We start from the raw sequence: 12733 nt of genomic DNA on the forward strand, positions 1-12733 counted from the left end.
GTGTTTAGTAACCATGTGCAGCCAAGCAGAGCCCACTTTGAAGATGTGGGACCCGTGCAGTCACACAGTATCCTGTGTTTAGAAGGCTCGTGTGCTTAATTTAATGATATGCTGTCGCCACCTTGAAAATCCTACTAGTTTTTGGTCAAGGAGCCTTGCATTTTTGTTTCATACTGGGATCCAGAAATGATATAGCTGGTCCTGGAGGCCAGTAGCTATCTTAATGGACAGCACAGCTGTACAACATTTTAGGCATTGTAGAAACTTCTGTTGGATAGCATAGGTCTAAAAGAACTAAGTTTCATGCAAAATTTTTAACTATAGCAGACAGCAGCTTAGCTTCCATGTGTTGGCAGTCAGTTGTTGACTGCCTGGCAGGTTGGGATGGTTGATGGTAGCACATTTGGGAAAATAAATAAATTTGGAGAAACATGCATTGTATTATTATTCTAAGTGGAGCATAGCATATTGAACTTGAACTTCAGAGCTCAACAGTTGTGGTGTTAAATCCCACCTGTGCTCTTTCCTGGCTAACTTTGGGAAGTCACTTCTAGCTCTCTGTTTTCTCATTTTTAAAATAGGAATAACAAAATGCAAATCAAAACCACAATGAGCTATCCCAGAATGGCTAATATCAAAAAGACAAGAAACAACAAGTGTTGGCAAGGAGGTAGGGAAAAAGGGAACACTTGTGGCCTGGTGGTAGTGATGTAAATTGGTGCAGCTGCTATGGAAAACAGTGTGGAGCTTCGAAAGAAAGAAAGAAAGAAAGAAAGAAAGAAAGAAAGAAAGAAAGAAAGAAAGAAAGAAAGAAAGAAAGAAAGAAAGAAAGAAAGAAAGAAAGAAAGAAAGAAAGAGAGAGAGAGAGAGAGAGAGAGAGAGAGAAAGAAAGAAAGAAAGAAGAAAGAAAGAAAGAAAGAAAGAAAAGAGAGAGGAAGGAAGGAAGGAAGGAAGGAAGGAAGGAAGGAAGGAAGGAAGGAAGGAAGGAAGGAAGGGAGAAAGAGAGAAAAAGAAAGAAAGAAAAGAAAGAAAAAAAAAAGAAAAGAAAGAAATACCATACCATCCAGTAATTCCACTACTGGGTATTCCAAAGAAAACAGAAACACTAATTCAAAGTCACCCCTATGTCTATTGCAGCATTATTTACAATAGCCAAGCTATGGTAGCAGCCCAAGCGTCCATCAAAAGATGAATGGATGATAGAAAAAGAAGATGCCCTTAATATATAGAATGGGTATTACTCAGCCATAAAAAGAATGATTTCTCACCATTCATGACCATGCGGACAGAACTAGAAAGTATAACGCTAATTGAAGTAAGGCAGTCAGAGAAAGATACCATAAGATTCCACTTAAGATGTGGACTCTAAGAAAACAAATAAAAAGCAGAAACATACTAAGACCTACAGAGAACAAACTGGTGGTTGCCAAAGGGAAAAGAACAAAGAGAGGGGCAAAATAAGTGAGGGGATTGTGAGGTACAGATTTCTAGTTATAAAATAAGTTAGAGGGATGAAAATGTGTAGCATAGGGGGTATAGTCAGGACTATTGGGATAACCTTGCAGGGTATACATGGTAGCTCCCCTTCCATGGTGAGCATTTCATAATGGATTGCTGAATCTCACCCACTCATGTTTAACTACAGGCCATGCAATGTGAATGCAGAATTTCTTATATGTGTTTGAAAACAAAAAAAAAATTGAGCTGTTTCTCATTTCTAAATCACTGTCCAAAATATAAATGTTGACTATCTTTCAATTAAAAGTCTTAAATAAATAAAATGGGGATAATAAAACTGCCGACCTCAGAGGATTCCCATGGGGAGTAAATGAAATAATACTTTTCAGACTCTTATTAAAACTGTTCCTTCTCCAGAATAAATGCTCAAGTAGTGTCACTTATTGTTTAAAAACTACTAAAATATTTTTTAAAAGTAATTTAAACATGATTGCAATTTTTACCTTGTATTGAGCACGCTTGCTGTCCTTTGTCCAGTGATTCCATCTCTCCCTGGGAACCTAGATTATCTTTAATCACTGGTCTCTATTGCATGTGAATTTTGTACAGCTGAATACTGAACACGGTTTTGGTGTGTGTGTGTGTGTGTGTGTGTGTGTGTGTGTATGTATGTATGGACATAATGTGCCTGTGGCACTGATTAAAAATATGCCAGCTTGCCTGGGTGTGAAACCAAGTTGTTATTTTTTTTTTTTTACCAGACTGAATCATCAGTCCCTTCAGCAGAGCCCTCTGGTAGGTGGAGGAATCGATGCGGTGCTGACTTCCACGCATCCCAGCCTTCCATCGGTGCCCCTGCCTCAGGACCCGATGAGACCTAGGCAGCCGCAGGTTCGACAGCAGCAGAGGCTCCTCCAGGTCTGTGGCTGGGGGTGAGGGCAGCGCAGGAGGGGGGGTCTCAGCAGTCCTAAGAAATAAGAGGCACTCAGGCTTTCATTACCAAGTTCTCAGGAACCCCCAGCATGGGTGACACTAGGAGTTCAGCCGGTGAAATTTAGTTCTGACTTGGCCAGAGTCGTCTTTCTCGGTGCTTTTCCCAGGTCATGGGCAGGAGGGTGCATTATGCAGAATATCTTTCCCCTTTGACAGAGGTTCGAGAGAGGGTAACTGGCTGCCTTTATCTTAATAGTGTAAACGTCCGCTCACCCACTCACTCTTTAACTACAGGCCTTGCAATTTGAATGCAAAATTTTTTACATGTGTTTGAAAACAAACAGAAGCAAGATTGAGCTGTCCACAGCTTGTGTCAGATTCCCAGAGAGCTCTGTCTACAACCCAAAACAGTATCTCTGACACTTCTGGTCCCATTTAAGCTGTGAAGTTGGAGTGAGATGGGTGGGGTATCTCATAGTGTCTCCATTTATTTGCTGTAAATATTTAAGTACCTTAGACAAAGGATTCCTCCTCTGGACACATTTCTACTTCTAACTTACTCATTTAGGGAATATAGGCTATTTATGTTTACCTGTTGGCATTTGTAAAGTTCATTATTAGCAAGTTTGTCCTATGTTATTTGTTTGGATATTGTCTGATAAGTCTGTATGGTGGATTCTTCTCAGCAATTCACCTTGAGATGCACTATCATTTTATGTGTTACTAAGAAAGAAAGAAACCACCACCCAAAATGGGGAGTCTAGTAGAACTAGGGTACCCAACATACCCTTGGAATGAGTTCAATAAACCTGTCCTGCATAAAGGGACAGTAAACCTTGCAAGGTTGCATGTCTCAACCTTGACCCTGGTTGGAGGGAAGAAAAAATATCTTGTCTCATTATTTGAACCACAAGTTCAAATGGGTTTGAAATCTGAATTCAGTGTGATCCCCAAAATTCTAGTTGACAGTACCTCCAGGATAGGCATAAGCCAACACAAATCCTCCAGAAGAAAAAGTTCTGTAATGATTAAATGTCATTAGTTCTAAGATGTCATTAGTTGCACCTCAACTGTTACCTGTTAAATGGTAAAAAAAAAAAAAAAAAAAAAGATTATATCACAAAATTGATAACATAGTAATTGGTTTAGGGGAAGTGTGGCCTACAAATGCTCAGTCTCACATGTATAGTTGTTATCTCCAGCATGGTAAGAACCCTGTCATCCTTAGTTTTGTCATAAGTAAATGTAAATAATTATAGCACCTACCTCTTAAATGTGTAGTAAGAGTTCAATAAGAAAATATAAGTAAATCACTCATTTGGTAAAATTAAGAATAATTATAATGATATTTTCATAAGTAATTTTATCTCAGATTCTGAGGGTATGTTTCAGAACTTTATAGGACTGATATTTATATTTCCCTCTGCTTTAAATTACTCATTTCCAAACCACAGAGGAAAGTTATTACATTAGTTATTTACTACTTCCTGTCTTCTATTGCCTTTTCAAGGCTGTACATTTTGAAAGTGTTTTTTTCCTTTGGTTTGTTTTTTAATATGTACTTGTTTTTCTTTTTTTAATTCCGAGTAGCGTAATATGCCCTTCTGGTAATTTTTTTCATTACCACAAATTCCCTGGAGATAAAGGAAAGGGTTTTGCTTTTGCTTAAGGATTATACTTACTCCACTTGATGGGATGAGTACTGGATGTTATATGTTGGCAAATTGAGTTCAGATAAAATATTAGAAAGACCAAAAACAAGAACAACAACAAAAAAGAAAATCTAAACCTTAAAAAAAAAAAAAAGGATTATACTTACTCTTTTCTTTGTGATTGACTACAACCATAAAGGAACAAATTGATAATTACGAAGTTAGGTTGATTTTTCTTAGAAGAATTCACAGAAAACCAAATGAAGAATTGGCTTTATATTGCGATCCTTATGGTTCTGGTCCCACTTGCATTGGCCCAGTTGGGAAGGACCCTGCCCAGACCTCTTGCTAGAATTCCATATTCATGAGTATTGGCACCTGTGGGAAATACCATCTGGTAATAGCTATTTATTACCTTGCCCTAAACAAGACAAATAATTTGGGGGGATAGTATGCAAACCAGGTTGGAAATGCAGAAGATAAAAAGAAGTCTGGCATTGTCATCATCCAGAGGAAGTCCGTGGGTGGAGGAAATGTTGAAGGTCACTGAGACCAACCACCTATTAATATTTTCCTCTCCTCTTCGTCCCACATAGTGGATGAGTAGTTTGTATTTCTTCTGTGACTTGGAAGTGTTTACTAAGGGCTCTTTATTTAAGCCAACTGGGTCACTGACATAATTTGTTTTTATGCTGGTAATTTTTGCCAGAACTTCTCACATACACGTCTTACTTAAAAAAAAAAAAAAAAAAATTCTGATCTTCAAGAATTACTCCTCTTCTTCTCCCTGTTTTGCTTTCTTTAAGAAATCTACATTGTTCTTTAAAAAAAATTAATCTTCAGGAGTTCTTCCAGATGCCTTAGGGGCTAAAAAGGTAATTACTTCGTAGTCCTTTTCCAACCTGCTGGTATAAAAGATAGGATAAATTAGATGCAAGAGCAAATAACACGAAAGGTGTTAAAAACACTAAGTATAAAAAGATGTCCCAGGACACCAGAGGGTAATATGGACAGTGAACACTGTGACTATGGAAGGAAGAGCTCCTTGGGGTTGTGTGGTCCAAGAAGCCTACAAGGGGACGAGATTTAGGTCCTACCTTGAAAGAAAGATGAATAATGTTTGTCAAGACAAAGATGCAGGAGGTAACTGTTTATCATTTTTGTTCATCAAGGTAATTAGATGCAAGGTATATAGGGGGAGGGAGGAGACTGAGCTGTATTACCCCCTCTGTTTGAGTGTCTAATCCTTTTTTTCCTTGCAGATGCAGCAGCCCCCCCAGCCCCAGCAGACCCCGCAGCCCCAGAGTCAGACCCTTGGTCTCCAAGCGATGCAGCCACAGCAGCCTTTGGTAAGGCCTGGTGTTTGGGAACCAAACATGTGGGGTTCTTCTTTAAAGACAGGTTGGATTTTTCATCCCATAAGATCATTTGTTAAGAATCGAAGTAGCTTAAATATGCCATCACAAATTTTCCCTAGAACTTGTATCAGAGTAGTATATTTGTTTTCACAGGAAGATATAAATAAATATTTGGGGTTAAGTAGTTACATCATTTTTCCTCTTCAGACTTTTTTTCCAGACTTTTTCATGGCCTAAAATATTTATGTTGAGACGCTGCTTTTCTTCTAAACGTTAAAGTGATAATTTACCTTATCTTTTACAAGATTATCTTTGTGTTTTCACTATAATTTCAAAAAAGCATGAGTGTGCTTTCTAAATATTATCTTTACTGCTATAAAAGAAACTCTGACTTCAGCCAGTTATTTTCCATAAGAATTTTCATGTAATTAATATAGTCCTGTAATTCTTTAGCTTTGGAAGTCAGATTTTGAAAATGTGAAATGCATAGCATCAGTGTTTCCTGAAACCTCAGTAGTTTACACATCCTTTATTTTTGCAACTGCCATATTATTTACTTAAGCATTTTTCTTTAAATTGCCTTGTTTTCTGTTTACTTAAATAAGTATGTCCTAAAAGGAATTTGTATTACTACCATCAATGGTCACATCACCTGCCACATATTGGAAATATCTGTAAAGATAAATATTTATTCCAAAGGTTAACTGAACAACATGAGTTGTGTAGAGTGAGTCCTACCTAACGTGAGCTAGCTTACTACTGCACTTTAGGAAACTCTGGTATAGACTCTTTTTAGGATAGGATTATAAAGATTGAATGGTTTTCCCACTTTTGCACTAAAGAAAGAAGGACAGAGCCAGGGCTGTAGTAGGAGACATCAGATCAGGAGAGCTAGGTGATAAAGAGTGTAGTGGCCAAATAGACTGACGATCGCGTATCAGCGACTGGAATAGGACACCTTAGGGCATTTTACAAGCCTTGGCTAGTTTGAGCCCCATTTTTAAGGAAATTCTTCTTTATCATGAATCTTGTTTTTCTAGCTCCGATTCTTTTTTTTTTTCCTTTTTTTTTTTTTTTTTTTTTTTTAGGATTTTATTTATTTATTCATGAGAGACACAGAAAGAGAGGCAGAGACACAGGCAGAGGGAGAAGCAGGCTCCATGCAGGGAGCCCGATATGGGAATCTGGGATCACATACACCCTGAGCCAAAGGTAGACGCTCAACCGCTGAGCCACCCAGGCATTCCCCACCCCCTTTTTAAATATATCTGTGACATTTATTGCAATCTATCTTAAAAATCCTTTCTCAAGTAGAGGCAGTATAGGAGCATCCACAGGCAGCCTACATTCTTCATCATCAGAGGTGTATTAGCAGGGATTGGCTGACTTACAAATGTTGTAGAAGGGTCTCCTTGGGATGGGTTCTGCTACTTCTCCCTAGCGTCTCACCCAAGAGCAAGATGTAGCTCAAGCTAACAGAAGAATTAAAGAATAATACAAAGAATTATCATAATTTCTCTTTCTAAATTCACTAAAATATTTTGTCACATTTGCTTTATTATTCTTTCTACACACACACACACACACACACACACACACGTACATATGAGTAAGTTGCAGACTCATGCCTCTTTAGTCCAAATACTTCACTGTGGTCTTTTAGGAACAAGGGTACTTTCTTACAAAAACTTGGTGCAATCATTAAAATCAGTTAATCTGATGTGAATACAATACTGCAATCTATACATCTTTTGCAAATGGTACCAATTGCACCAGTAATTTTCCTTTTTGCAGTTTTTTTTTTTTTTTTTTTTCTGGTCTAGGATCACACTTTGCTTTCATGTCTTTTTACTTAGCTTTAATCTGGAACAATTCTGCAGCCCCTTTTTGTCTTTGTTTTTTTTGTTTTTGTTTTTTCATGACAGTGACATTTTGAGGTTTGTAGAATTTTTAGAGTGTAACTCAGTTTTTGATTTGTCTGATGTTTCCTCATTATTAGATTCAGATCATGCACTTCCGGCAGGAGTATCACAGAGGTGATGTATCTTTCTCAGGTATCACATTAGGATATACATTATTGGTGTCATTACATCAGTCTTTTTCTTGAGGTGTTATGGTAGATATCTCCACCGTGAGCGTATTGATTTTTCTTTTGTAGCTAATAAATAATTTATGGGGATAGCTTGATACAATCTAAGTGTTCTTTTACTCATGGGCCTGTACTCGCTAGTGTTAGCCTTTGTTAAATTAATCTTGCTCCAATTCAGTTTTGCTATGCTGGTGGAGAAATAATGATTAACTAGCTCCAGTATTTTTTTAACAGTTGGTATTCTATTTAAGGAAGATCTTTCCCTTCTTTCCCTATTTGTCTATCTATGTCTCCCTAAGTTGTATTTTATATATGAAGGCTACCATTTGACTCTTTTTAAATTTAATTTAATTTAATTTAATTTAATTTAATTTAATGTAATGTAATGTAATGTAATTTAATTTAATTTATAATGTTATTTTATTTTATTTATTTTATTTTATTTATTTTATTTATTTTATATTTTATTTGGAGAAAGAGAGAGACACACACATACACACAGGTGGAGGGGAAGCGGGGGAGAGAGGATCTTAAGCAGGCTCCATGCCCAGTGTGGAGCCTAACATGGGCTCGATTTCACAACTCTGAGATCATGATCTCAGCAGAAGTCAAGAGTCGGTTGCTTAACTGACTGAGAAAGGCACCCCATTGACTCTTATATTTAAAACATTCAGCTACTAGGGTTGAGTTTAGATTCTTTCTCCCACTTCATCCGGTATTCCACAGTCACATTAGGCATCTACTAGGTCACATTAGCCAATTTAGAGATTCACTTTCCACCCCATAGGTTACTCTGTCAGCTAGTAAAAAAGCTTAAAGTAGTCCTGTTCTTTTGTTTCTTTATAGAAGAAAACATTCCGGAGATATTTTGACAGAAAACCAAGAAATGAATGATAACGTATCTGCAGATGATGTCATGTTGAGTGTTTGGGATATTCGATGTTGACATGGCAAAGTTTTAATTAACCTTTTTTCCTTTCTAATTTAAAACAAAGACTTCTTATGCTATAATGCTCACGTGAGCAGCAGAGGCTCATGTGAAGAACTGGGAAATAACAATAATATACCTTTTCAGAGATCCATGCAAATTCATTAATGAACACTTGATTAATAGTTGTAAGGAACTCATTTATTTAAGAATTGTAACTTCTTTGGTTAGTCATTGCTAATAAGGAAATGACTGCATAGTACCTTGTGTGCCAATAAAGCAAATTTTAAATGTAGAACTGCTTCGGTTCCTTTTAATATATAACAATATTGTATCGCACGTTTTAAGCTGCTTTTTAATCTTTGATTCCTATGTGTAAATAAACATGAAACATGTACATATAATTGGCTCACAAATAATAAAATCTTATAATCTGTATTTTTAAATTTATTTCTATTCAACCACACAGATGCATAACTGCCATCCGCAGACTGTGAATTTACTTTTCAAAAATGTTGACTTTAATTTGTGGTCACATGTCCTTATAAAACAGTTCATAATTTCAACCAAAAACAGGACTCAATGCCTGCAGTTAAGCATCTTTGTCTTTCTCTTTGGCCTTTCATCCACCTATTATTAAATACTATTTTAGTTGGTTTATAATATGACATATAGGAAATACCATAAAATATTAAATGCATAAAATTTTTTTATGCTTAGAGAATTGTGCTATATAAACACAGATGGATATTGATATCAAGTGCCTGAAATGAAATGGTTATTTTGGGTAAGATTTTGAAAAAAAAAACAACAGTTTTTTTGAAACTATCACAAATTTATAGGGCTGGGGTGGAAATTGTCTTTAAATTTCTTTATTATAATTTGAAGCAGATCAGCTTTTGCACAGTTAAGAATAAGAGACTCTTTCCCCATGTTCCACTAGAATGAAAGCATATCTAATGTAAGAGAATTTTATATCTTTCTATTCACCTAATTAGTTTCATGAATATTTAATAAATTAATTATGTGTAAAGAATTTATGTCAAATGTATTCAATTTTGACCTCTACGACAGTTTTCAAGTTTTTAACGTAGTAGGTTATATTTTACTCACTAGCTTAAAACACATCCTAGGGATTGAGCAGATTAGTCAAAACATGGCCCATGATTTTTTCCCACTGTGTTCATAGTAAAGTAATTTCAGAGAAACAAAAAATTTCATTACAAGTCTTAATGGATAGTAAAATCCACAGTAGGCTTTCTCAAGCCTTTTTGATTTTCTTTTCAGCTGAAGTCTTTTTTAAAAGCTGTTTTGGAAGCATAATGACTTATTTTTATATCTAGACACTGTGTTTTAATCTAAACAGCCTGTACAAAGGCAGAAATATTGTGTATATCATAGTCTTAGGATAGGCTAGGAAATTTAAAATATTACTTAGAGGAACAGAATTCAGAATTAAAAGTTAAAGACATAGTCAATGATCTTGGAATTTTACATTATTGTGATTAGTTCTTTTTTCAGCATACGTTTATTCAGCGTACTTATATATACTTTTTTAAGCTTATTAACATAATCTACATGTTTGTAATTTTATATAGCTGTGAAGTCAGCTGTTTTCCTCTGCTCTTACTTGCTTAACACCCACCTACTGCTGAACTATTGATATTGTTTCCAATTTCACAAATAATGCTGCTGGGATATTTTAATATATATTCTATTCCTTTTTTTTCTTTTCTTACAATAAAAGAAAATAGGAGCACAAGAATAAAGTTATCTCTAATTGTTTATCTTCAGAACAGCAATAGCAGCAGCAAACCTCAGCAATATTAAGAAAAAATTGTCATTCTTATAATTTCTTAAAATTTGATATTGTTTCTTTGCTGGAGACCAAGCAGTGAGCTGGCTGTCAGTGAGAAGTCAGCTCTGACTCATTCAGAGCTCTGACTCACATGCAGTCTCAGGGGAGAAGTGGTAGTGGTTGACGCAGCCACCACCCTCCCTGTGACTTGCCCAGCTGCTATCTGGTGGCATTCACCAGTCAGTTCAGCTAGTGCTTGTTTGTCGTGTACAGTAGAGCCCGGCACTGGGCCAGAGGTCATGAGCACCCTAATGAAGTGCCAAGCATGCTCCCTGCCCCTAGACAGCTTAGAATCCTAGGAAAGCATGGAACAGTGGCATGGCACTTGGGAAGCAGGATAAGTACTAGAGAAGCTGAGTGAGTCTGCGAGGGCTCCTGTTGTTGCAAAGCACCCGCACCCTGGGGTGCTTAACCAACAGAAACGTGTTACCTCACAGTTCTGGAGGCTGGGAATCCAAGATCAAGGCGTCAGCAGCAGAGTTGGTTCCTTCCAGGAGCCAGGAGGGAGAGATCCGCTCCAGGCCACTCCCCCTAGCTTCTAGAGGTTTGCTGGTGGTCTTTCCATTCTTCAGCTCATAGAAACAAACATGATCTCTACCTTCATCCTCTCATGAGGTTATGTGTGCTTGGGCCCAGTTTTCAAGGACACCAGTCACATTGGATCAGGTCCTATCTTGATGACTTCATTTTAATTTGATTACTTCTGTAAGGACTCTATCTCCAAATAAGATCAATTTGGAGGTACTGGGGGTTGGGATGCCAACAAAGCTTTTTGGGACAACATAATTCAACCTGTAGCAGCAGAGGTCAGGAAGAGTAGGAGAAGCTCAGGAAGCCTTGTTGGAGGAGACTGAATGCAGTGGACCTGGAAAGGCAGTAGGATTCTTTTTTCAAGTGCTCTTTGTCCTCGTTGGCAGCAACAGCTGGAACATGTGGCACTTGATTGTTAACATGCTTGTAGGCAGGTTGGTCCCTTCTATGAGAGTAGAACCTATGAGTCAAAGTAACTTAGAACGGAAATTGCTGCTTTTTCAAAAAGCATCATCAGAAAACAGAGCATTTCTGTGAAAAGAGGAAGAAAGTGTTCAAAGGTCCACGCTTACAAATTAAATGTGGTGTCAGCTTAATATCCATGCCTGTGTTGTCATTTGCTTACTTAAGTCATTTGCTTACTTGTCTCTGATGAAAGGGCATCTGGAAGGAAACACTAGGCACCCTTGCTGGAAAAGTATATTTGGCCTTTCTAGTTTTAACCTAAATTACAGTTCTTGTCTTGAAAAGAACCTTTAAAGTTTTTGAATTGTGATGATTAAATTAACTCTTCACTGAAGTTTTTAATGGGCCGTGATCTTTTCTTTAAAACTGCTTTTAGCTTTTAGGAAAACAAAGTTTCCATTATCCTGCTGTATCCTTTCTTTTCATCTTAAATTCAGGGTGTCCTAAATGGGTGACCTGGAAAACATGCTAACAGAATACTGTAAAAAGTCAGCTTTTTAAATTAATTGTGTCAGTATCACATTATGTTGAATATGATGCCTTATAAAAATATGCGTAAAGGAAGCGTAGTTACTTTAACAGTTGCATTAATTTGTAGCTAAAGATTGTGTGTGAAATTGTCTTATAGTCTTCCTACAAAATTCATATGTTCCATTCAGAGAAATTGAGAAAATTGTCATCAAATGACTCTAGAATTCAAAACTAGCTAGGTAGTATTTTCCTTTTCATATGGGAAAAATTCCTTCAGAGAAATTTACTGAGCCATTATCACCATCCTCTGCAGGAATTTGGATGTTTTAATTTTTATTTTCCTTTTTGAATGGAAAGGAGATGTAATGTATATTTGGAGGGATAAGGAAGACATTTGTGGGAGATGTCTGGTAAGAGGAAAGATAGATTTGATTTTTTTTCCTCTAAAAAGCTATGTACAGATTTTTTTTAAATGGCTGTGTGCAACTTACTAATTAAACTGCAAACAAATTCATGCCAAATACTCTGAAATCTCTTGCTGCTGGTCCTTTCTGAGTGTGCCACCTAAGTGTGCGTACTTCTGTCCAGGCACTCAGATGAGGGGCCCCGGCAGTCCTTGTGCTGGAGCTGGTACTGATAAAGGGTTGTACTCCATCCATCACAGGAACCCCTAACTGTCTGCATGCTGTCCGTGGGCAGTGCAGGTTTCAAATAAATGTTACCTTGGTGCTTTGCCGTGTCTTTTGCTCACCAATAGTGTGATCACAGGTTTTAGGACACAGCTCTCAGAGTCAGGAACTGTGCTTTGCTCACTTTGGTGTTCCTAGAACCCCCAGATATGCCTGGATTTGGTTAACTACTGTCAAATGACTTGTTTGTCGAATGTCATAGCAGTGAAGGAACAAAAGTCCCACACATGATCCATAAGTAAAGGAAAACCCAGTTCGGAAGGCAGGAGGTGTAAACAAGGTTTGAGGCAATGTGAAGGCC

At 37.2% G+C, this 12733-nt stretch overlaps 1 protein-coding gene across 7 annotated transcripts in view; it reads left to right on the top strand.

Moving 5' to 3' along the window:
- MED12L (mediator complex subunit 12L) overlaps positions 1-12733 on the top strand; it is a 323628-nt gene that overhangs the window by 300112 nt on the left and 10783 nt on the right. For 6 of the 7 annotated variants that reach the window (XR_004808722.2, XM_025436195.3, XM_025436196.3 and 3 more), the window contains 2 exons: positions 2220-2376; positions 5306-5392. Coding sequence is in view for 6 of the 7 variants with exons in the window: in XM_025436195.3 (XP_025291980.1) it covers positions 2220-2376; positions 5306-5392 (244 nt within the window). In the remaining variant the exon portion in view is untranslated. Of the gene's footprint in view, positions 1-2219; positions 2377-5305; positions 5393-8336; positions 8953-12733 lie in introns of those variants that run through there. The other variant, XM_035705231.2, reaches the window with a different exon arrangement.

This window comes from Canis lupus, chromosome 23, assembly GCF_003254725.2.
Source record: "Canis lupus dingo isolate Sandy chromosome 23, ASM325472v2, whole genome shotgun sequence".
Lineage (NCBI taxonomy): Eukaryota > Metazoa > Chordata > Mammalia > Carnivora > Canidae > Canis > Canis lupus.